This window comes from Nyctibius grandis, chromosome 4 (genome assembly GCF_013368605.1).
Source record: "Nyctibius grandis isolate bNycGra1 chromosome 4, bNycGra1.pri, whole genome shotgun sequence".
Lineage (NCBI taxonomy): Eukaryota > Metazoa > Chordata > Aves > Nyctibiiformes > Nyctibiidae > Nyctibius > Nyctibius grandis.
Window position 1 is genome coordinate 74,809,847 of NC_090661.1, and position 24,849 is coordinate 74,834,695.

The window sequence follows — 24,849 nt, forward strand, 5'->3', positions numbered from 1 at the left end:
GCGTTTTAAAAAAACTCATTGTAGTATAAACTTTAAGCCAAACTCTTGTTTTTTTCCTACAGTGTGCTATGATGGGTTTTATTTTTAATGTATATTTTAGTTTTAACCTTTTAGCATAAGTTAAAAATTAGAGGGGAAAACTTCAGCTGGGTGTTTGTGGTTTTGTTTCTTTTTTTTTTTTTCTTTAATTTTTGAATGTGTTGCCTGTGGTATCAGGCATATGAATTTGCAGGTTTCAGTGTGCTTGCAGTGCAAAACTTTCTGCACTCTTTAAATGATACGCATATTTGTTTAGGCTGCTTAGAACATGCTTGTACTTCACAACTATAAACTGGGAGACTTAAGCAGCTTTTGATGGAAAAGTCACAGAATATGCTAGCATTGGTCTCATTAGTATTCAACAGGAAATTATATAGTAACGACAGAGGATGAATTTCAGAGAATAACATAGCTATATGAGAAGCAGAGCTCAGCAAGAAAGAGAATGTGGAAAAAAGCTGTAAAACAGGCATGTGTAAAACAGGCATCAAAGCTTTCCCTCTCAGGTTCTGGAAACTCTTAAACAAGCATCCCCACACTTTACAATTATGGGATTCAGTTGAAAGTATCCATCTGTTGTGGTTATCTTGGCAATGCTGGAATATGCACCTAATGCTTTCTCAAAAGGGGAGGAACTGTCAACAAAATCAGGGACACTCTAATACAGATATAAAAATCCATCCTAGCGTCATCTTGTGACGGACAGAGTTTGTATGCCTTAAACAACTTGTTTGACAACTCTGGCTGGAGGAGGGTATGTGTACTACAGAGGCCTGCAAGTCTGGCAAGATATAAGGGTCGTGGGAACAGAACAATACCCCTGCTGTGCCTTAATTGTTGTGATTTACAACTCTGGCTGGAGGAAGAGATAAGTCCTTCGGAGGCCGGATGGTATCTTTTCCTTGGGACCAGCCTACATGTGCAACAACTTTGCAAGGCCTCAGCCACGCTTGTGCAGAAGCGGGGTCATACAACGGACACCACAACTAGGGGATCACGACCACCAGACACCCCTTGGGGGACCACCGACTCATTTTGAGAACAATCTAAGACTACAAAGCGCAGGCGTCCCAATTAGCATGGGAAGCGAGCAGAGCGGGGGAGACGAGGGATGTTACCACCCTCTCCTATCTTGCATGCAAATGACCTAACGTATTTAGACCTTCTCGCCTGGGATGCTGGTGCGCGCTCCCGCCCGCCACCTGAGGACCGATCCTGCAAGCGATTTACCGGAGGAGCAACTCTGCAAGCAACTTATCAACTCTACAGACAACTTACATCGCTGGATCCAAGGGTGGTGATCTCTCTTTTCCTCTCTCTCATAGTTTCTATCCTCTTTCTCTTTTCCTTTTCCCTTTTCTCTCTTTTCTCAATGCCTTTAGAAACCCAAGACACTTATAACCATGCAATTTTCCCTGTATTAATAAATTGTTCTTAATTTCAGACCAGTTATTTGGTGTCGTTTCACCTTAATTTACTCCAAGGGATTTATGAACTAGTTGCGACCAGGTCGTAACACATCTGAACTGCTATTCTGAATGGTGCTATTTCAAGAAAACAAATTCTTGTTAGTGATAGTATTAATCATAGTGAATTATATTTTTGGTACTGGACAGACATTTTACCTTCAGCCGCAGAGAATGGATAACCTCACTCTGACGTGATGAGGGTGGCAAGAGGAATGCGGAGCACAAAACAAATACATCTAATAATTTATCAAAAATGTTATTGATTCTATGGATAAATAATGAAGTATTGTTTCGTATCCATTTCAGAGCTACTGTGAAGGAAAAAGATGAAACATTGTAGTAGACAAAGATGGTAATTGACAGCTACGTGCTTCAATGTTCCAGAAATATTTGATCATGTAGTCATTTTTACATATGTTGTGGTTTCATCCCAGCCAGCAACTAAGCTCCACACAGATGCTCACTCACTCCCCCTCAGTGGAATGGGGGAGAGAATCGGAAGGGTAAAAGTGAGAAGACACGTGGGTTGAGATGAAGACAGTTAATAGCTAGAGCAAAGCAAAACAAGGGATCCATTTACTGCTTCCCCTGGGCAGGCAGGTGTTCAGCCATCCCCAGGAAAGCAGGGCTCCATCACACGTAACAGTTACTTGGGAAGACAAACGCCATCACTCTGACCGTCCCCCCTTCCTCCTTCTTCCCCAGCTTTATGTGCTGAGCACGATGCCATATGGTGTGGGACATTCCTTTGGTCAGCTGGGGTCAGCTGTCCCAGCTGTGTCCCCTCCCAGCTCCTTGTGCACCCCCAGCCTACTCACTGGTGGGGTGGTGTGAGGGGCAGAAAAGACTTTGACTCTGTGTAAGCCCTGCTCAGCAGTAATGAAAGCATCCCTGTGTTATCAATGCTGTTTTCAGCACAAATCCAAAACATAGCGTTAATTTTCTTCACAGTAGCTAGGATGGGGCTATCCCAGCCAAAACCAGCACAACATATGCTACATATTACCTATTGCTAATAATATTAAAATTAAAATGGTATAAAACTGTATAGTTGGAACAAAAAAAACTTTGTAGTTGGCTGAAGAGCTGAGATTTTTTAGGTATTTTTGTTAGCTCTGTGGTAGAATTGTTGTGAAAAGAAGTTTGTATCTCTATAAGCTCATATAGTAACATGTAAATGTAAACTCTAATTAGGAGAGTGCAAAAGAGGATGTGTATAAACATAAAAAAATTGGCATAGATAAAAAGCAAGAATTTTATTTCAGAGAATGATTTTTTTGTTTGTTTCTAGTTTCCTATTTCTCACAGTTTGGTCTGGGGTTTCTTAACTTGAACCTGTTTACAGTGTTGCTGCAAATTTTGTGAGTAAGTGGGTCATAGGTTTCTGGTTTTGTTTTTTTTTACATTCAAATAATGTATCTGAATGTGACAGTGACAAATGTCTGGATATGGTTGAAATCTGATTTTGTTCCAAAAATGGCACCTCAATAGGTCTAGGAAGCCTGGTGTTGATATGGTGTGAAGGGCAATTCTTATTGCCACAATTCTGTTCTTTAAAAAATTAACCAAGTGGGCTCTCCTTCTTTCTCTTTCTTGATCTCATCCTGCTCACTATTGCTCTTCCCCCTTCCCCAGCAGCAGCAGCAATGTGAAAGTTGATTTAATAACTTTAATTGAATACAAGCAATAGGGCAAAATACAGGTTTGTTCATACACTGAAAACAAGAGTACCATTTCTGTGCAATTCTGCTTCAGCAGATGTGATGACAGGTTCTTCAAAACTAACGATATTGATATTTTTAATTGTTAAGAACTTTAAATCCCTCATGTCTGAGATGTTTTCTAACAGTAAAGGAGATTAAATTGATTGATAGAAATAATTGATGAGTGATGATTTTCTTTTTAACTGAAAATGCCATGTTTCTATATTGAAGTGATTTTATAATTAAGTTTCCTCTCCCTTGCTAGCTTTTACTTATTAACCTTCTCCAACATGTTTACTCTTTTGTTTTGTATCCATAGAGAGACAGCGTTGGGATAAAGAGCAGTGTGTGAACACGCCTCTTTTAGTTAAGCATCTCAGTCAAAGAGGAGCTATTAGTATTGTTACCTGTTTGGCTGGTAACATCACTGGGTCTCCTATTTAGTACATGGAAGAATAAGTGAACGTTTGCAGTTCAAGGAGTTGATTCTTCAGGAGTAGCAAAAACCCCCAACACTTTATTTTCTCTAACTGCTATTTTTACTATATAAGCCTGTTACAAGGAGCAGTTTGGGATTCGTGCCATAAAGTGTTTGGTGGGGTTGGGAGAGTTGTGAGAGGATATAAAGGAAAAAAAAAGTTAAGAATTTAATTTATGATGTGTTAACATGCAGCACCTCAGAAGCATTTTAGGAATTCCCTTAGTTTCTGTGAATTAGAGCTATGTAAAAATGGACTGAACAGCGCAGCATGATAAAACTACAGATTATTTCCTTGGCAGGTACATTGCCAAGAGCTGGCATCTGTTCAAAGCTGTGAGCTTTGCACCAAGTTATTGTTGAGCTGGTTAGGAACACCTGGAGTGTAACTGCTCCATTAAAATGATACTCTGACAAGATTGATTTCACTTAGAAATAAAACAAAGGCAGTCTTGTTAACTTGTAGTTCAAACAATTGCTATGTTTTGTATACAGGAAGCTGTGGAGTGTGTGTACTGAGGCATTAAATCGGAGTATTTAACAATCTCTGATAATTTTATTTGACATCCTATGCCTACCATTTTTGGCTATATCCTGATTATTACAATGTAGTTGTACATCCACTTATCTAGCTGTAAATTTTCCCTTTTACTGAAACTGAATGTCTGGGAGTATAAGTGATGGCTGTGTGAAATCGTTTAAGCAAAAAAGTTTGTCTTAAGTTCATTTGCTGATCGAGATAGAGGAGAAAAGCAAAAGTAACTTACAGACACTCCATGCTACTTCTTCAGCCTTTTTTAAACACTTGAAAGGTTCTCCTGACTTTCTTCACTGCCCTCAGAATGACTTGTGTAGTGCTGATTCTCCATCCAGGAGGTGTGATTCTGTCAGGTACGGTACTGACTTTGAGAGGTCTTGGGCTGTAGTATCCCAAGTAGTAGTACTAGAGACTTCCAGGGAACATCCGGGCAAGATAGACTTGGAACTAGTGCGTAGTTCAGCAAATTCCTGAACCATGAGACCTGGAGTACAGCTTTTTCAAGGGGAAGTTCATGTTTAAATCAAAAGATGAAGGGAAGAGGACAGGGATTGTTTTAAACTTTTTTTTTGCAATACCCTCCTAGGATGAAATATGTAGTATTACTACTCGTTCAGAACAACATATTTTTAAGGTTAGGAGTAGCAAATACAATTGCCTGTCAGAAATTGTGTTAGGGAATAGGTCAGACTGTAGTAACCAAGGACCAGGTTCTCAATGGCATCTGCATGGAGTGCTAAGAAGGCATCAGTCTCTCTGTTTAATAGAGTCAGCCACCAGATGAGTATTAACTTCACTTTCTCCTGGCTTGTGTTTGGGTTTGTGAAAGGACACATGTCCCTCTGTTCATTCTTGCGCTTAGATTTTCTGTTAAACATAGCACAAATCTGTCTTTGTAACTTTCCTCGTTCTGACATTAAATCCCTGCACTTATAAGCCCTCCATAACCATTAGTTAACATTCATGCCTTAAGTCACTTTGAAATCATATTGAATTAAGCTATAGCCTTACTTACGTTAATTGAAAAACTACAGTTCTTATGACAATCATGGAAAGTGCTGTGGGGAAAAACACAGCATAATATGCTGCGTAAGCTGCCACTTTGCTTGACAACACCTTTTTCTCTGCCAGAGTGATGAAAGAACAGTAAGGGAGCACAGCAGGAACTGGACTAATAGAAACAAGCATTTCTGCTATGCCTGTCATCTAGGGACCTTAATGAACTTCAGCAATTAAAACATTAGTTATGCAACCTTAGTCAAGTGCTGTGTATTTTCCTTTCCTTTCTCCCTTCAGTTTGGAAGTTTACCAAACTGCTGTGCTGTGTCTCGGTCCTCTGTGCCCTGGTGTGCTCTGAGCCCTGAGCAGCTGCCTGGTGTTTGGGAGCTGGCTGGTGGCTCTCCACCACCTTTTAGGTGTGCAGATTCTTTACCTGTCGTTCTTTGAAAGCTACGTCTTGCAGCCTGGTTGTCTTAGTGCTAGATTTCCTCACAGTTCAAACCTGTTCTCTGTGTTTCTAGCTGTGTAAGAGTTAATCCTTTAAGCTCACAAAGTTTTCACAGCATTCTGAAGAAATGTGCAGTTCTTGTCTCTGCAGATACAAACAATAAAAGTTTGCAAGGTCTCTGCTGCAATTTTTTAACCCTTTACTCGGGTCTGAGGTTGAGCCCTCACGATGGGCCTGGATAGGAACCTGTTCTCCTGCAGTTCATGTCCCATCTCTAGAACTGCAGAGTCTTTCTAGCTTGGGTCACCTTCACTGACCTTTACTCATCTGGTGCCCCAGCAAATCCGTTTCAGGAGAAGCACCTCACCCTCTCATGGGTTGTTCACCTTGCATCTGTCTAGACGTCTTTCCACCAATAATTTTTTTCTCTTTTAATTTGGCAGTTCAGATCTTGCTCTTTAAATGATTTTCTCCACATGGAGGTAGGAGTCATAATTCTTGACTCCCTAGCAATTGCTATAATCGCTTGTGGAAAAGCTTTAATGTTAGGAACTCTCATTGTCATTTCCATGGTGGAAAATGAGTTCTGGTGTACCAAGGATGGGTGTACCACAGGTACGTGTTCCATGAAATAGTGTTCTTGGCAGAATTAATTTCAAAATATTAATCAGAAGGTATAGATTACATTTGTATACATTTTCCCAGATATTTTTATGGCTGTCAGAAAGCTTACAAATGCTCTGTGTTAGGATCACACCTTTCAATGCAGCTTCACCTGGGACATTGTCACCTTATGGAGATTATTAGCACAAAGTGGGCAACAAGATAGGAAATGAGAAATTACACTCTTTTTCCCATGTGAATTTTAGGGGTGATTTTGGTATATGAAACAGAATTAGGTGTGTGCTCTGACCAAGTTTTAAATATGCATAGAGCTCCATACCCTTTGAAAAGCACTGTGTGATTATTGATAACTCCAAACGGTCAAGACCTCAGTCTGTTCTTCTATAAAAGCTAGATTACCCCATCCTTACAGAGAGCAGCATATGCACAAATAAGTCTTGAACATATTGCATATTTTCTCAACCATGTCACCCAATCAGTGGAAATAGTCTCTTAAAGCTTGTGTAAAATGAGAATGGGATTCAAGCCTATCTAGGGAAATCTATTTTTCAGATACCTTTGGGAACATGCATTGAAGGAGTTGTGTAAATTTTTCCACTGTTTGCATTGTGTTAAAAACAATAGAATCACACAAATAAGGATGACAGAGATTTAAAATATGTTCTGAAAGAAAGGCTGTTCAGGCAGTCGGGCCAAAGGAATGGTCAGCAAAAGCCATTCTCTTTGGTAACGCACTGGCATGGTGACTCACAGATGAAAGGCCATCTGTCTGACTTAGCAGTCACCTTTTGGCTTCTAACTTACTAGTTGCCTTTTGGTGTGAACCTGAGCATCTGCCGGAGTCATGGATGGACTGTTGAGAGTTCAGCAGTCCAGAAGCCAAGTGACTCAAAGATTTCTTGCTGTGGAGATGGTAAACAAAAAACTGGGTTGGAATTACCAAGGAGTAGACTGTTAAAACACACTCTAAAAACAGTATGTGAAACTGTTTTCTCTGTGTATAAATGCTTTCACTTGAAGCTCTTGTTGCTTTTTCTTTCATGCAGTTAATTTGTCCTGCAGTTGTCCCTGTACTAACCTTCCAGGAAAGTTTGTATACTGACATTGGCTGAAGAGCCTGTTCCTCGAGCAGAAGAAAGAAATCCTGTGGTTCCAATTTAGCTGTAGTCGTTGAGTTAAGCTAAAGCAATTTCAGTTTCATGCATAGATGACCTATGTCAAAACTTCATGTCAAGTGTTGGAAGGATGTTCTTGTAGTTTATGTTACAGAGGGACTTCTTTGATACATGACTAATCTCACTAGCTTTGTTGAGGGTTTTCCTTGTGGAACTGGGCAAGGTAGTTTAAAATTTCTGAAACCGCATGTTCATTAGTTCTCAATTTTATAAGGCAGAAATGCTTGTCCTTCACTCTTTTATTTCTTTTTCTTTTTTTATTTTTTTTTTTCCAGTTTGACAGTAAAACTTTCAGGGAAGGAACTACTTGTGTATGTTTGTGGCATCCAGCACACAAAGACCTCAATCTCTTAGCTTAGAGCTCTGAGTGTCTCTCTGATAGTGAACATAAAGTAAAAGTTGAACAAAAATGAAAAAGGACAAAGAAGGTTTGAATAAGTTTGACTTGATCCTGAAATCTTCCTCCGTAGCTAAGTCAATTACTTTTACATTAAACTCATATGCTCTATGTGCCACATGTTGTTCTCTTCTATTTCATAATATATTAAATTTTTTTTAATTCCTGGAATACCGAGCCATCTTAAAGGTATTTTAGGTATTTTTCTATTATTGCTTATATTGGTATATAAGCAATATATATGGTTTTTTGGTATTATAGTTCTCTTTGAAGTAGTTCTCTTGTCCACCGAATTCCACAAAGAGAGGCCCTCCTAGAGGGCCTGAAGCCTCCAGTCAGCAGGGTATAAATCACAAATGACAAGTATATCAGAGATGTCAGCTATCACTTGCTGGTGACCCTGTAGCAGTAGCCTTCTGTGTGTGGAGAGTGTCAAGATGCTAAGCTTGTCTCTTCCAGGAAGCTTGAGGTTTTTTGAAGTTCCTGAAACTTAGAAGAGTTGTAGTGGGTTTGATCAGAGTCAGAAACTGTAGTTCCAATGACTTCGGGTTTTATCGTGCCTTCGCAACAGTTTACTGTAGTTTATTAAATACTGATGGTCACAAAGCAGTATTGGATTTTACTGATATACAATATTTAGGAGGCGTATGAGGTTCCTGACTTATGTTTGTATTTGGGCTTATAGTTTGTATTTGATCTAGGAGATATTATCCACCACATGGGGTTTTACAGACTGATATTTTTGTCCTGTCCACCTGAGAATGTCTGCAAGTTAAAAAAGGAGGAGAAACTCAAATTAATGCATAATATCTAGATAGGTGTACCATCCTCTCAGATACGAAGGGATTTCTCTCTGCATCCCAGGTGCCAGTCTTAGGCACGTTTCTGTCTTAATTAAATGTACACTACTCTTGTTACTGTTTGGGGGTAGGGGAAGCTGGGGGCCAGTGGGACAAATTAAGCAGTACAGAAATTTTGTTACCAGAAACTGTGTTCATTTTTGCCTAAGCTGATTTTTGCTATCGAGCCTATATTGTAGAATAGCGTTTGGGTGGCTACTGTGTCACTGTAAGGCAAAAAAGGAAATTACAATCACTTGTATATGGCAAAAACATGAAGCTGCGTTCAGTGTAGATCAATGGTAGCACAATGGGGCTCTCTCTGCAACTTAGGTTACATGCGCAGATCTTAAGAAGCTGTAAAGAAGTAAGAAATCCATATCAGTCTGTTAGCTCGCTCTGAGGTTTTTTACAGTCTTGCAATTACTCAGGAAAGAGTTACAACTCATTATAGTAGCATTTTAAATAAAATTTTACAACAGCAAAGCTAGTTGCTCTGCTGGGGTAAACTTCAATGAGAGTCTTCCTGTGTTGCAGTTCTGTATTTGAAATCATATCTTTATATTCTGTGCAGAACTTAAAAACTTCAACTTAAAACATATTTATCCATCAAATATTTATTCTCTATGTATATTGAATCAGTTTTCCCTCAGTTAGAACCTCTACATCCAGAGCAGTGCTACGTAGCACTGTTTTTTACTGAGAGCTTTAACTTTTTTGGTTTTAATCATTCCAAACTATAGGTATAGAATATGAGTACAGGTATTAGCTCAGCACTCCAGGCTCAGCTATATCGAAGTGTCAAAGGAAAATATGAGCAGAGATCAAATATATATTTTTATATTATTAGATACATGTATGTGTTCACTATGGAACGTGGTATAGAAAAATACCTTAAATTTAAGTGTAGTCATTAAACTGAGACAGGTACATTGCACATAGCTAGGTTTTCATGTTCTGATGTGACACAAAATCCTGCATTTTTTTTAAAGCTACACGACAGAGGCCGTGTAGCACATGCCAACACCCTTGTAGTTTTCTGTCTTTTGCCTTTGCAGAGCTGATAGGAATCAATTACCTAGCTTACATTGCAGTAGCAGTTTGATTTGGTTTTCTTTTCTGTCTTTGCCAATCATCTCCTCAGGTCCTGTTGTAGAGCTGGGGCTTTATCATACTGCAGCAGGTCTCAGTGAGAGAAATAATTTGTTTCTGCCTTTTATGAGATACCCATGGAGCCTGTCGAGAGCTGTCAGTTATGTTTGGGCCTTGACAAGTTTTAAGAGTAGACAACAAGCTCCCTGGCTTACTCTGTGCAGAACACCTGAGCTGCTGTCAACCAGGCTGATGCTGTATGTTTGTCCTGCTGCGTTAACCTGACATGGCTGTGTAAGTGGGAACGCGTGGCTCTTCTGCTCTGTATGGAGTTGATGAATTTACAGTTCAAACAGCACAAGTTTAGGGAAATTTCTGCACTTACCTGCTACAGTAAACCACCTGAAAATGGGTTGAGATCTTTGAGACAGTGGAGAGGGAGAAGGTTACGTCTTTCTGTTTTCGTTAGCTGAAGTAGTGATGTCATAGAATCATTTAGGTTGGAAAAGGCCTTTAAGATCATCAAGTCCAACTGTTAACCCAGCACTGCCAAGTCCACCACTAAACCATGTCCCTAAATGCCACATCTATACATATCTTGAATACCTCCAGGTGAGTCCACCACTTCTCTGGACAGCCTGTTCCAGTGTCTGATAACTCTTACGGTGAAGAAATTTTTCATAATACTCAATCTGAACCTCCTCTGGCACAACTTGAGGCCATTTCCTCATCCTATCACTTGTTACTTGGAGAAAGAGACCAACACCTGCCTCGCTACAACCTACTTTCAGGTAGCTATAGAGAGCAATAAGGTCTGCCCTCAGCCTCCTTTTCTCCAGACCAAACAACCCCAGTTCCCTCAGCTGCTCCTCATAAGACTTGTTCACTAGACTGTTCACCAACTTCATTGCCCTTCTTTGGACTTGCTCCAGCACCTCAATGTCTTTCTTGTAGTGAGAGTCCTCCCCATGAAGAGCACTTCTGGTCTCCTCTCTGCCACTAAGGCAGATATCTAAAGGGTCCTTAACCCTGCCAAAGAAAGCATTGTTTACCCAAGTCCCAGATGTGTCTCCCGTGCACCTATTACATTCAAGTGTTTTTGAAGATCTGAAGACTATGATCCTGGATATAGACCAAAGATTCACGTCACCAATAATTTTGTTCAGCACCTACTATGAGAGGCGGGGCGGGGGAAAGAAGACTATGTTGTGCAGGGCTGTGCGAGTAATAAAATTAACAAGTAGCTTCTTGAACTAGTACTGGGCTGTAAGTGGGTTTCTACAGGAAAAGATGGTACCTACCTCAGTGAGCTCTCAGGAAAACGCCACGTGAAAGTCTGAGCTAAGGGAGGGGTTCTAGTTAATTTAAAAACTCCTACGATATTTAAATGTTTGCCGAAAAGTTTAAAGAATTAGAGTCAGTATTGGAAAAACATTATTTGCTAATTTTTCTGATGGAAATGGTGCTACTGAAGACTGCATGATTTATAACAGGGCTACAAAAATCCAGTTCATGCTATCATTTTGGTTTTGGTTTAATTTAATTAAGGTCAAGAGAGGTTCTCCTCCCCCTCTACTCTGCCCTGGTGAGGCCGCATCTGGAATATTGTGTCCAGTTCTGGGCACCTCAGTTCAAGAAGGACAGGGAACTGCTAGAGAGAGTCCAGCGCAGAGCCACGAAGATGATTAAGGGAGTGGAACATCTCCCTTATGAGGAGAGGCTGAGGGAGCTGGGTCTCTTTAGCTTGGAGAAGAGGAGACTGAGGGGTGACCTCATTAATGTTTATAAATATGTAAAGGGCAAGTGTCATGAGGATGGAGCCAGGCTCTTCTCAGTGCCATCCCTTGACAGGACAAGGGGCAATGGGTGCAAGCTGGAACACAGGAGGTTCCACATAAATATGAGGAAAAACTTCCTTTACGGTGAGGGTGACCGAACATTGGAACAGGCTGCCCAGAGAGGTTGTGGAGTCTCCTTCTCTGGAGACATTCAAAACCCGCCTGGACGCGTTCCTGTGTGATATGGTCTAGGCAATCCTGCTCCGGCAGGGGGATTGGACTAGATGATCTTTCGAGGTCCCTTCCAATCCCTGACATTCTGTGATTCTGTGTAATTTTTTTTTAATGTGAAATGAACAGACTTCTCAGCAAGTCTGTTTCTTTTCTAATTCTCCTACTTGTTTGGTTCTCAGGTTTTGAACTTGGCTTCGCTATGGCGAGTCCCAATGCCCTGGTGTGCTGGGAGGCCCAGTTTGGTGACTTCCACAACACGGCGCAGTGTATAATAGACCAGTTCATCAGCTCTGGCCAGGCCAAGTGGGTTCGTCACAACGGGATCGTCCTGCTCTTGCCTCACGGAATGGAAGGAATGGTGAGGGCCGCTGGCTGGTGTGTGCGGGAGGGAAATGCTGGCTACCGCCCCTTCCTCTGCGGCTGTAAAAGCCAAACGTGTCTTGGGGATCCAATGGTGATATGAAGGTGGGGCGGGGAAGAAGGCACTGTTTAGCATGTTAGACTGCTTCAGCGCTGCAGAAAAGAATGTGGATAGATAGATAGATAGGTGAGAACCAAAGAAAACTGAGAAATATTTCTGAGCTCTTAGCTTTGCGTACTTCTCAGTGGTGTGTACCACGTTTTCCCCCTTTTTTCTTTTTTTTCCTCTCTCTCTTTTTTTATATCTTTCCCCAAGACACTGTCTTCTTTCCCTGGAAAGCCAGATTCTTAGCATACAGTAAGAAAGAAATCATTAGTATCTAGCAGTACTTCCTTGGTTTTATTTTGCATGAAGTAATAGACTTCAGTAATAGCAAGTAATAGAGAAGTGTAGACTCTGCACTAAATTCACTTGCAATGAAATGATATGAAATGACTTTAAAATTTCTTCAAAAATCATTGACATTGGGTAACTTTGACATAATAAGAAATTTCCCTCTTTCTGAAAAGGAAAATGTGTCCACTACCTTTCGACTCTCTTTTCTTCGGTGGCTAGTAGGAGGAACTAGACAGTGTCTTAGAGGGAAAGGGCATGGGCAAGCTCTGTATATAATGTTATATGAAGTTCATATCAGCAGCAGAATTGTTCTTCAAATTTTTAAAATTATTTTTAAAGGTTACATGAACATCATGACAGGCTAGGTTAATTTTCTCCTTTTCAAATGCATTAACATTCATGAATTGATGCATGTATGTTTCTAGTTTTCTATTAAGAAAAGCATAGTATGGTCCACAGTGGCAATCTCCATCTGTATAAATGCTCTAGACCCTTTCACTACAATCTGTGTCATTTCCATTCTCACAAACAATTTAGTTTATTTCCATTCAATTAAAATCCTGTCCTGATATACTGGGGTGCATTCATATCTTATGAATGGCTTTCCATACCCATTTTTGTGTAAAGAATAAAGGGTCTGATGCTGTTCACAAGAGTTTTGATAAATTAATTTTTTTCAAATGAATCCTGAGGGACAGCCTGAATGTGCCCTCAGCAAGAGGTGTGGTTCTCTGCAGGGAAGCACTCAGCTGAAGGGAGCTGGTTCTCTGCTACTTACAATACAGTTAATCTTTCTTTTCTCTTAGCCACTTGGCAGCTAAGATTTGCCCAGATCTTCTGAAACATGCTTATTTTGCTACTAGTGTCAGGTCTTTGCGGAATATTTAAGAATCCCACCAGGCTGTTGAAATCCATTGTCTTCCCAGAGGAGCTTTCCATTACAGGAGTGTTATTCTCTCTATAACTACAGTGTTGGGGACAGAATGATTTGGGGAAGAATTCGTAATGGGATATGGATCCCTTCACCGCTAGGTCATACATTCACAGGCAAGTTGGCTGTGATTGAAAGACTCTGCTGCCTAATGGCTCCTTGGGGACTCATCTGAAAGTAGCTAATGGATTCTGTATAGGTCTCACTGGATAGGTGGTCATAGTAGAAATAAACACTGCCCCATCCCACGCAGCAGTTGCTGGCAATCTGACTGGTGGTGTCAGCAGAGAAATCAAAGATGGATGTGAACGTTGAGGCTCTGGGCTGAGGTTGTTGCTGGGGCAGCATATGTGTGTATGTTAGGGAAGCCTCACGTGTCTCTCCTGTAATTGTTTGCTGGTAACATCTGTGTTTCTAGCGTACTGAATTCAGTGTGCTTGTGAAGCACTATGTTTGTACATGTGTAGGTTGTGCTTAGTGTAGGATTTGATTTACAGCAAATAGATGTATACAGCAGAGGTATTGCAATATTGGACTGTTACTATGGACCGTAGTTTTGCGCAGCTTTTCTTCTTGTTCTCAAGCCCTTACCCATTTATGACCAGATTATTTGGCACATCAAAAGTGGAGACAAACTTCAAAAGAGTAATTATGCAAGGCACAGTTCCTGGCTGTTTGTGTTACTCCTTTGTTGCCAGTGGAGTGTTTTTTCCTTTGAATTCTCTTAGTCCATGGAGTAGAGTGAATCCTGCACTTGGAAGCAGGGAGGACGTTGTGTTGAATCAAGGTGGACTACCAAAATAATGAGTGATTTTGGAGATCATATGTTAAGGTTTCAACAGAGGAAGTCATGATGAGAGACGGCCATATAAAGAAAAAAGCTCTTTATGAACATCATTAGCTTAGGAGCCATGGAGAGATTTGAGAGGTATAATAGTTTGTCTTCAGGTTAAAATACTTTGCAACTGTCTCCAAAATGAAAGCCGTTCCTAACAGTAACTGTCACTTGAAAAAGCAAAGGCTGCCAGTGTTAGGATTAAATAAAAAAGCACACTGCATTCTTGTACTCCTCACAGCTTTCTCTCATCCTTTATGAACAAGGGCATGAGAGGGAAGATAATAGATTCCGTTACACTCCTTATTCCTGATATTGTCTGTTACTAGCATGCATGTTTTGCTAGTGTAAAATGGATCTAACAACGTTTGCGCACTGAAAGAAATTACCTTGAGTGAGTACTGCTAGTGAGATGGAGGATGTGAGTGTTCACTACTTTGACAGAATGTGAAATACCTCCTGAGGAGGCAGAAATTAATCATAGGTTAGTTTGGCACATAATCTATACGTGTATTTTGATCCATTTTAGCTGAAGCATTCATCTAGGCTGTTTTGTCCTATACTGAACAGTGAACAGTGGTAGGAGAGAGATCCTGAGTCTGCTTGTTGTGTTGCTAATATAGCAAAGATAGTCAGCAGTTAACTTTGTGTTTCTCCTGTTCAGCATGCAAATACGGTTTGGCCCAAAGAAGGGTGAGTCACTGCAGTACACTGAGGCACGTGGTGTTTCTTCTCCTGACGTTTCTTCTGCTCCTTTTTGCCCTGCTTTAGCAAGGTCGTTCCTGTGCCCATATGGACCTGCTGCCCTTTTACTGGTCTTCGTTGTGCAGCTATACTGAGGCTAGAAATTACTTGCAGCTGCTAAAAGCATTGGAAATCCATGTAAAACCTAATCTTCTCCTATGAAAACAGTTTATAGAAGACAAAGAATTCCAATCCTGCAGAGTGTCCTCTGCTTTCTCACTGCTGCTGCCATTGATGCCTTTGGCTGGGGGGGCAGGTGTGCAGCCTGGCGCAGAGCTGCCAGGGTGATAGGAGGTACTTAAGCAGTGAGTGATCTAGACTGACGTCTAACTGCTGACTTGGCTTTTTAATGTTGTTTTAACTGATACCTTTACCAGGGTCCAGAGCATTCATCAGCCAGGCCTGAGAGGTTTCTGCAGATGAGCAATGATGATTCTGATGCTTATCCAGTAAGTAGATTTGTCAAAGGCCACATCCTCTTTTTGCTCTTCATGTCTCAGAGATATTTTTTTTGTAAGAAGCATCCTTTTAGCCAGGTATAGTGGATTAAGATTTAGCTTCAAGAGTTGGTGTAATGTTAACTTGATCCCAATAAAAGTAATGGAAATATGCAGTATGTGCTGCTTCACTTCAAAGCTGAGGTCATATACAATTAATCTCTGGCAGCATGATCTTTTTATGGCTGTTCCTCAGGGCCAGTGATTCTGCTTGTTTATATTGCTGTGTATACTGCAAGTAGGTGTCTGTAGCTAATTTCTAAAGAAGGCCAAGTGAGACTACTCCTGGCTTTTTGCAGTGGAGCTAAATTGTACTGCTGGGAGCATGAAAATAAGCAACTTCTAAATTTGATTCAGCTAAGACCTTCATACGTTGGTCGTTCATTTCTACAGATAGAGTGCATAGCTCTACAGGATACTGGGCATCCACTTCCCCACTGCAGATTTCCTGAGAAACACTGCTATACATTAATTGAAAAGCCCACCAATTAAGAAAAAAAGCAAAATAAAATGGATGTTTCAGTTTTGGCCCTGAGTTTGTTACCCTTGGGGCAATGATTGTTCTAAAGCCATGTCCCTCCTCATCTAAAAGCGATTTTTGTCAGTGTACTGTCAGAATAAAGACCTGTTTGATTGAATCCATTTAAGCATTATCAATTGCATGTAATAAGCAAGTTATAAATTTTATCATAGAAGGTAGGAGCTCAAACCATGGACCAGGAAATCATGTTAGATGCTGTACCAACCTGTAATGAGATTATTGTACCTATACCTATAAATATGGTTACCTAATATATATGTATGTAGATATGGATTAAGAATGCCCTATATTCATAAAATACATAAATTTCATATGTTTTATATTTATGTATTAAAATAGTATAAGAGGACAGGACATCTACCAAAAAATGTGAGAGAGTTAACTATACATTCAAAAAATGAATTACAGTTTTAAGATTCTTTCAAAGTGGTTCTATTTTGTGTCTTCCACCTACTGAAGTCCTAGTCCTCCTCACCCTTCCTTCCTGGACTTCCCATCTTGATGAAATTAGTGGAAGCTTTTTGCCTTTGTTTGCATACATTTTTAGGAAGAAGTAGAAACAGAAGAGAATGATTTGTAGGGATGCTTCCCTAGCTAATAATATAATCTCAGCAGAGATCTACTAATTAAGTTTTTTGAGGGAGTTGCTGAGAGTCAGAAATAGAAGGATGGCTTTCAAGGCTTTTTTTATGATCTTTTAAACATTTTTCTAATGCCTTTAATGTCTCTCTCAGGAGTTCAGTGAGCAGTTTGAAGTTTCCCAGCTGTATGAATGCAACTGGATTGTGGTGAATTGTTCAACTCCAGCCAATTACTTTCACGTCCTCAGAAGACAGATCTTGCTGCCATTCAGAAAACCGGTAAAGTTACTGTAATGGACTTGATTATTCTAGGTATATTAACCCTCACATAAAGAGGGGTCTTTGTTTGCATGTGACATACTGCTGAAAAGAACAAGAGTCGTTGGTGAAAAAACCTTGATTGAACACAGGTTGAAGATGCTGATTTGATGGAATGAAACTCGGCTCTTACTACGATTCTAAAACTTGATTTTCAGCTTTACTTCCTTCTGGCTCTGCAGACCTTCAGACGAGCTCGTCAAGACACTGTGTAGCTAACAGGTTGCATAACTATAATCTGCATGTCTAATTGCTGGAGGTTCAAAAACCTAAGATACAACTGTTGGATGTTTTACTGGTTCATAGCATGTGATTTGGTTTTGTTCTCAAAAAGAAGCATAAGCAATGGTTTTTGAGAACCTTCAAAGGGAGTGGACTACCCAAATCTTTTTAATAGTTTTGAAACTTTCCAGGCTTTCAAAACAGGAAAAAATAATATACTGTGTTTGCTATTCACATTAATTTGATCTGTGGCATATTCAGTTTGTGGTTTTTGGATTAGTAGTGTTACAAATGTTGCATGTGACAATGTAGATAAAGCAGCTCCTGAGTGTTGGAAAAATTTCTGTCTTACAGCTGATTGTTTTGACACCCAAATCACTGCTGAGGCATCCAGAAGCTAAATCCAGTTTTGATGAAATGGTGTCTGGTAGGTCACCTTAAAGTATTATGGACAAATAATTAGCTATACCAAGTCGCATGTCAGACTACGAAGAAGAGAATCTGCCCTGGAGAGTTTGTCTTTTCCTTTGGCATAGTTTCTGTGGAGCTGTTGTAGTGAGATCTAGCATGGACTTTTGCTGAAAAGTCTGCTTTCAAGTATGGATTCTTAATTTTAACAGGCTTATCTTGTAACCAACCTTTAATCTTAAAGGCAGTGGAAGGTGCATTCCCCTCTCTGCAGGGATGTTCCCCTCAATAGACTATTAGGTCCCTCCACTCTTTTTCTCTTCATATAAAAATTGAATTGTTCTTTGTACTGCCCCCCAAAAAGTGAGGGATAGGTTGTAATCACACTGTGCCCATTTGGAAGAATGAGGGGCCCATTTCTTCATACAATACTCAGTTCTGGGGCTGCTGTGTCACACCAGTGATCTAAAGTGAGATCAGTGAGTTCAGAGCTGTAGGCTACCACCCTAGATTCTGTGGGCATGCCATCAGCACCAAGACATAGGTAGCGACTGCAGAGGCAATACCAAAAACTGGAGCGATTTGTTGTGCCATGCACTGGTTAGAATGTGTTAGAGAGGTATGAGGAAATGCAGTGAGATTTAGTGAGTGAGAGTTCGGAGTGAGAGAGTGTGCATAGGTGTGGTGGTCTGTCTCCAGTTCTAGCAGGTGTCTTGACTGCTGTCAGGAGAGAGTAACTGCTCGGTTTTTTAAAAGCAAGGTACAGTGTATAAACTTGCTTAAATATTGCATTGTCTCCTTTTTGTAAGTGAGTAAAGTTTGCTTCTCAAGCAAAGACATTTGCTGTTTTTGATTACTGTTTAAAAGCTTTGTAGAATGAGTCAGATCAGAAATTCTGTAGGGATTGTGATTTGTCACTTTGTCTTCGGAGTTCCCTCTGCTTCAGGCTAGCCCTCAATAGTGGCCAAACTCCTAATTAACATTGAATTCTGACATACTTTCATGTTCCTGCTGAAGACGACAGCAAGTAGTAAAGTATTGCTGACTCTCAGCTAACTCTTTTTGCTCTGATTTTTAACGGAAAGCTGAGGAGGAGAGGAACACTGACTCCAGCTGACCCAATGAAGCATAGATTCAGTCTTTTTTAATGATGAATTCGGCTGTTCAGTGAGACAGGATAATTCTGACATAAATCCAGTTCCTCTCTTATATGTTTGTGCTGCTGCCTTTCTCCCCCCAAGCTAAATGGTTCAAACAGGAGCTTATTCTCCTGATAAGTGGGGGTGCTGATTCAGACTGGGAGGTCATGCCACTGTCTGCTACCTCGCAGTTGGTTAATGTGGGAATAGTTCTAATCAATCACGTAAGAGAGCAAAGAAAAGGATCTTTTAGGCTATCAAGTCCCTCTTCCAGTTTCATGTATCCCAAGGAAATTGTTCTCCTGGGAGATGATATCACAGGAGAAAGGATATCTAGCAGTGAGGATATGCATCTGAAATTGCATCTTAACACTTACACCTGTGGCTCAGTACTATGCTAGTTCTTCCTCTGGGTAATGCCATTTTAGCTCTCAAACAGAGGTTTAAATCACATAAATATATGGTAATAATGTGTGTGCTTGTGTAAATATTTCTGCAGTTGCCAGATTTAGTTGCATTATGAATGTGTGCTATGCTTTTATATAAAAATGTTCTAAAATTTTCTAAATTTCTAAGCCTATATTAATGTTACATGGTTGAGATCATCTTGGAAAGAAGAAACAATATTTCAGGTAATTCTCTGAAAAAAACTGTAAGCAAAGGTGAGCTATCCGATCAAATTAAAATTAGAGGTGTAATGCACAACACAAAACTAAAAAAGAATCCACTGTTAATATGTTTCCGTGTGAAAGAGTGGATTATTGGCAATCTCTTAACTTCTTGAAACTAAATGCTGAAAGTCACTTTAGCAGAATTACCGGTCTGAAAAGTAGGAATACAGAGGCAGCAGAACCCTGTGACCTTTGCAACCTGCTGCTTCCTCAGTAAAGGACTGTTTCGTGGGCTGCTTTATTACAATGTCAGTTCCACTGGGAGCACTTTTCTAATTTGTGCTCTAACTAGGTACCACATTCCAACGCGTGATTCCTGAGAATGGGCTGGCAGCTCACGCACCGCATGAGGTCAAGCGAGTGATTTTCTGCACAGGAAAAGTGTACTATGATCTTGTGAAAGAGAGAAAGAATCAAGACCTGGAGAAACATGTAGCTATAACCAGACTTGAACAGGTGAGCTCCCTGATGCTCAGAAGACAGAGTCCTTGGGGAGACTTTCAACAAGGGGTTCCTATGTTTTTAAATAGGTATCACTTGCCAGAAGGGATGGTGATAGTGTTTTTACAGCACTTTACATCTTACAAGACATTATCTAACCCTCATGGCCTTGTGGAGAAGGAGCACATCAATAGTATACTGGACAATGAGATCCAGAAAGCTTGATGACTTTTTCCAGAACGTTAACAAAGTGAAGGTTACAATATGATGGCACCTTAAATTGTATATCCAATCAGCTAGGTTTAAATGCTGTGAATAGTACACTTTGCAGCTATATCGTCATTCACTAATTAAGGACTTGTATTGTCACAGCTGCTTCACTAGAAAAACTGTAGGAATGCAGGAGATCTGGACTATGACCTAGTTCTGTTCGTACTGGTGCAACTATAAAATATGTGTGTATTCATTTCTGACATCATGAAATCAATTAAAGAAATATGACTCACTTTAAAGAACATATAGCAATTATATTAGGTACTAAATCGTTAATTACAATGGTTGGTTGTAATACCCAATAGGTAAAAGGCTTTCCTACCATGGGCTAATACCATGTAAGAGAAAGCTTTGCCAGTTACTACTCTCTCTTTACAGATCTCACCATTCCCGTTTGACCTGCTGAAAGAAGAACTTGAGAAGTATCCAGGTGCTGATCTAGTTTGGTGTCAGGAGGAACACAAAAACAGTGGATATTATGATTATGTCAAACCTCGTTTCCGCACTATTGTGAACCACACCCAACCTATATGGTATGAGACTTTAAACAATTGCTCCTGGGCTGATTTGTTTGCTTTTAAATATACTTGTGTTTTTTTTCCTTTTAGATTTGTTTTTGATTTGAGGATGTTATTCATGGGGAAGTCAGGTTCTTCACAAATCAAAACCTCTGATTTTGGGTTCTTGGGTGAAGGAGGGAAAAGTCTAGATGACTATTTCTCAAAACCATCATGCATATCTTGCTCCTCCTGGTAGTTCTAAAAGAAAACCAGTAGGAACTAGCTCTATATTTATTGCCACTTAGCACAGCACTTAGCTCTCCTGGATTTTTCTCTTGTTGACTAAGATTCGGTCTTTTTTAAGAATTTCACTCCAAATATTAGGTTTCTGGAGGCAACAGTTGTTGTAAGAGCTCAGTCCAGGTACCTTTGCATTTATTTTAGATGATTGACTCTCGGATCTGCCCACGCAGCTGTCAAAGGAATGAGAGTCTTCATCGCCAAAAGCAAGTTATCTAATTATGAGTCAGTGTAGCTGGCTGCCCTGGGAGGGATAGGGGAGAAGACACAGTTAATATTGATGGGTGGGGGAAAAGAGGGGGAAGCTGACCAGAAGGTATAACTAATGGTGCAACTTAGATTGATTTTTATTTAAGAAAGATGGATGATTAAATGTCCCAATCTGCCAAGCTGGCTTGAATGCATTTAGCAGCATGTTCTCATGCTTGTTAGTGTCAAAATAGTCTCTCTTCTCACCTCATTTGTCTGCCCAATTCTTTTTGTCACAAAGGTATGTTGGCCGAGAGCCTGCTGCAGCAGCTGCCACAGGCAACAAGAATACGCATCTGGTGTCGCTCAGAAGGTTCTTGGATACAGCTTTCAACCTGGAGGCCTTTGAGGGAAAGACATTCTAACTGCAGGGCACCGACCCATCTCTGACTACTAGTCTCTCAAATCATTGCATCCGAAAGAGGAAATAAAAGTGGGAAAAATACTGGAAATTATGTATTTTTGCTTTACCAGATGAAACGATCCAGCAGCTGACTTCATTAATCTGCACCTTGCTCCCCAGTTTGTAAGGGAAAAAAAATAATTCCAACTTACATTCTAATGTTTTTTGTCACTTGTCTATTTAGATTGGGACGTCTTTGGCACGAGGAGAGTCTTCTATCCAAGGATGCAGTGTGTAGCTCAGTGAGGCTCCAGTCTCAGTCTGTGGGCACTGTCTAATTACTGTAAGTAGAGCAGGTGTGGACAGCATGATAGTTATACACATCCCTGAAAAAGAAGAGTACATTTGGGAGCCACTAAGGAAACAAGGAAAATGGTTGACAATTATTTCTAGAGATATTGGAGAGGAGTAATGAAACCAAAAAGCAAAGAGTTGATAGATGACTTTGGTAGAGAAATGTACTGGCTGTGGTTGTTGGAAGGAGATGGTAAGGTAGCCTGGTGATGTGAGGAGGAGGCTGGAAACAGGGAGTCAGATTACAAAGTTGCTAAACTATGGGTGATAATGAAAGTGGTGTGGACCACTTAGGTATAAGGTGGAGGAGGGTGATGAAGGCAGAAGTAAAAGGGACCAAGAAAAGGTTTGTTGGCGTTAGTTGAGGAGGGAAGAAGCCTACACAAGACCACAGCTGACAGAGCAGTAGGTGATCAGGCGGAGAATTCAGCATCAAATGACTTCAAAAGTAAGAGGTGACGGCACCAATTGCTTCCACTCCCTGGGCTGCCTGCTTTGATGCTCTGTGGTATTAGGGAACTGTGGGGTCCTGTGAACATCCTCATTTTGGATGAACACTCTTTCCCTCACCAAACTACTAGGATCTGCTTTTCTTTGACCTGGTAGCACCTGTGAAAAGATTGTATTTGAATGAGAAATCTGTGTTTGTGCAACAAGTAGCGGGTTCTCTGCTTTGTCCAGTGCTAATCCCTGCCTCACACTCCTTGCTGATATTAATTCAACTCAGAAGTGGCAATTGCTGATTTAGTCACCCTTTTTTGTGTTAAGAGGAAGGTGGACAAGCAGCAGGACCAAAGGCACCTTCTGTGGTTTTGTACAAGTAGCAATTGATTTTTTTTTTTTGTCCCTTGTGTTTACTTGTCAATTAGGATATCAATTGCCATGTACTTTCAGTATGGGCATAAAAGTGAACCGCCTGTGAGAGCTGGCTCTGTGTAAGGCGGCTGATGTACAGCAGATGCTGGAGGGAAGGGAACAGCAGGGGTTGTTCCTCTCCTTGGGAGACAGTGCTTGGCGTCCTGGGAGGCACTGCGCAGCAGGGTGGTCTCAGAGTGCCGCTGCCTGCGCTTCCTCCGCAGTGCTAGAAGGCAGGTGGGCACAGCTTTCCTCTCCCCTCTTCGTGTAAGAACTACTGTTGTCAGAAGTCCTCTTCCCTCTGCCCCAGGAGAACTTGGGTCTAGATGAACCTTGTGACTGCAGGTTTCTGTGACACTGGACTATGTAGTGGCAGGAGACTTCGTCCCTGCTTTCTGCTGGCGGGCAGAGGGAGTTACTCAATTAAAAGGGTAAGCGGTGTAGTAGGACAGAGAGGAATGGCCATGCCATGTTGAAGCAGGCAGCAGTAACTAGCTGCACAAGGGCCCTGCGGCCCTGCAGTGCCTGGGGGGTTCTGCTAGATCTGCTGAGCAGCCACTTTGATACGTCATAACAAGTGACTGGAAAACACATCGATGAGACTTCACCCCCATCTCCAATTCCCTGTCCTGAGCGTGCTCCTGGGACATACTTGTGATCTTGGCAGCAAGTTTTACCCTGCTGCCGCTGTATTGGCTGTGACATAATGAGGCTTGACAGTTTATGCCTGATTCAGAGAGTCAGGTGATGCTGGACAGATTCTTGTCTTGTCAAAATAAAAGGCTGTATTAAAAACTTTCAGCAATGATCAGGTACTACTTGTCCAAGCAGGTTACCAAAATGGGATGTATGCCTGATGCTGTCCCTTTATTTGGCCTGGAGACAACATGATAGTGAAAAAAATAATCCTTCTGTCAGAGCATAAAATTGATGTGGTAAGGTACTTACCATGGGATCCAGAACCAAACTTAGTCTAATGCTCATGAAACTCAGTGGGATCCTTTTAAATCAGGCTGGTTGCCTTGGGCTTTTTCTCTCATTGAAACAGTGAAGCTAATTCAGTCTTTTGAAACCTAGTGAACTTGGAAAGTACTGCAGTTGACAGCAGCAAAGATTGTCTCCTGTCCATTGCTATAGCTCAAAACATTAATCTGATAGGCAGTAACCATCACCCAAAGTGCTTTAATGCTTTTATGAATGCTTGTTTCTGTGGCAAGAATTGAGTGCACCTAAATATTGCTGGCACCATTTATTGTGTTCTCAGTTTGCATAAGGCAGGTCAGTGCTGCATGAAATATGATAAATGCACTTATGCCACAGTATATGCAGAGGTAGAAAGCAAAATTAACATAAAAATGTAAGTGGTAAATGACAAGTTTTCATTTTCATTGTGTATCATAGATTATGGCATAATAGTTGCATAAGAATTCCATCAAAGAATGTAAAAAACTCCAATAAAAATATGTAAGAACGAAATCCTCTGTTATGGCTGTTCTTTTTGACGGTTTCTTCTTTGAGTGCTGGCATTAGCATCCCATTCGTAAGAGTGCTAGGGCAGCTCATTTTTCCGTCTTCTGTTTGTTTCCTTAATAGTGGCTTATTTAAATTTGGTAGCAGTGAGAGAGACAGCGTTAGAAAAAGATAATTATTCAAAACTATTGGGTTAAAATTAGTAAGAGCATTGAGGTTATATTAGAATATTTTGTTTTATTATATTCTAATTTTTTAAAGTAATAAGTGAACACATTTCTATTTCAAGCAGAATTTTTAAAATACTGCAAGTAGACTGGAATTAACATCTCTAATTTCTAAACACTGGAATTCATTTCTCTAAACATGTTGGATCAACATATGTTTCTATTGAATTACTTTTCCTGTTGCCTGCACTTTCAGATAGTAAATGTTTCAAAAGCTACTAAAAATTGCTAAATGCATAGATTATACTTATTTGCAGAATTCTGCTTCTTTTCTTCAACGAGGCCCCTTGAATAAAAAACTCTTACAGAGAGTTCTTAAATCGATGCACATTAAATAGATGCATGATCAACAATGAATGCAAGTTTCTGGAATGGCAGCT

General features: G+C 40.5%; 1 protein-coding gene across 2 annotated transcripts in view; it reads left to right on the plus strand.

Annotated features, from left to right (window-relative positions):
* The window catches only part of OGDHL (oxoglutarate dehydrogenase L), a 57,719-nt gene extending 36,134 nt beyond the window's left edge, over positions 1–21,585 (plus strand). For both annotated transcript variants that reach the window (XM_068398461.1, XM_068398462.1), the window contains 7 exons: positions 11,993–12,171; positions 15,458–15,529; positions 16,853–16,978; positions 17,594–17,666; positions 19,750–19,913; positions 20,550–20,704; positions 21,462–21,585. In XM_068398461.1, the coding sequence (XP_068254562.1) occupies positions 11,993–12,171; positions 15,458–15,529; positions 16,853–16,978; positions 17,594–17,666; positions 19,750–19,913; positions 20,550–20,704; positions 21,462–21,585 (893 nt within the window). The remainder of the gene's footprint in view (positions 1–11,992; positions 12,172–15,457; positions 15,530–16,852; positions 16,979–17,593; positions 17,667–19,749; positions 19,914–20,549; positions 20,705–21,461) is intronic.
* The last annotated feature ends 3,264 nt before the right edge of the window (positions 21,586–24,849 follow it).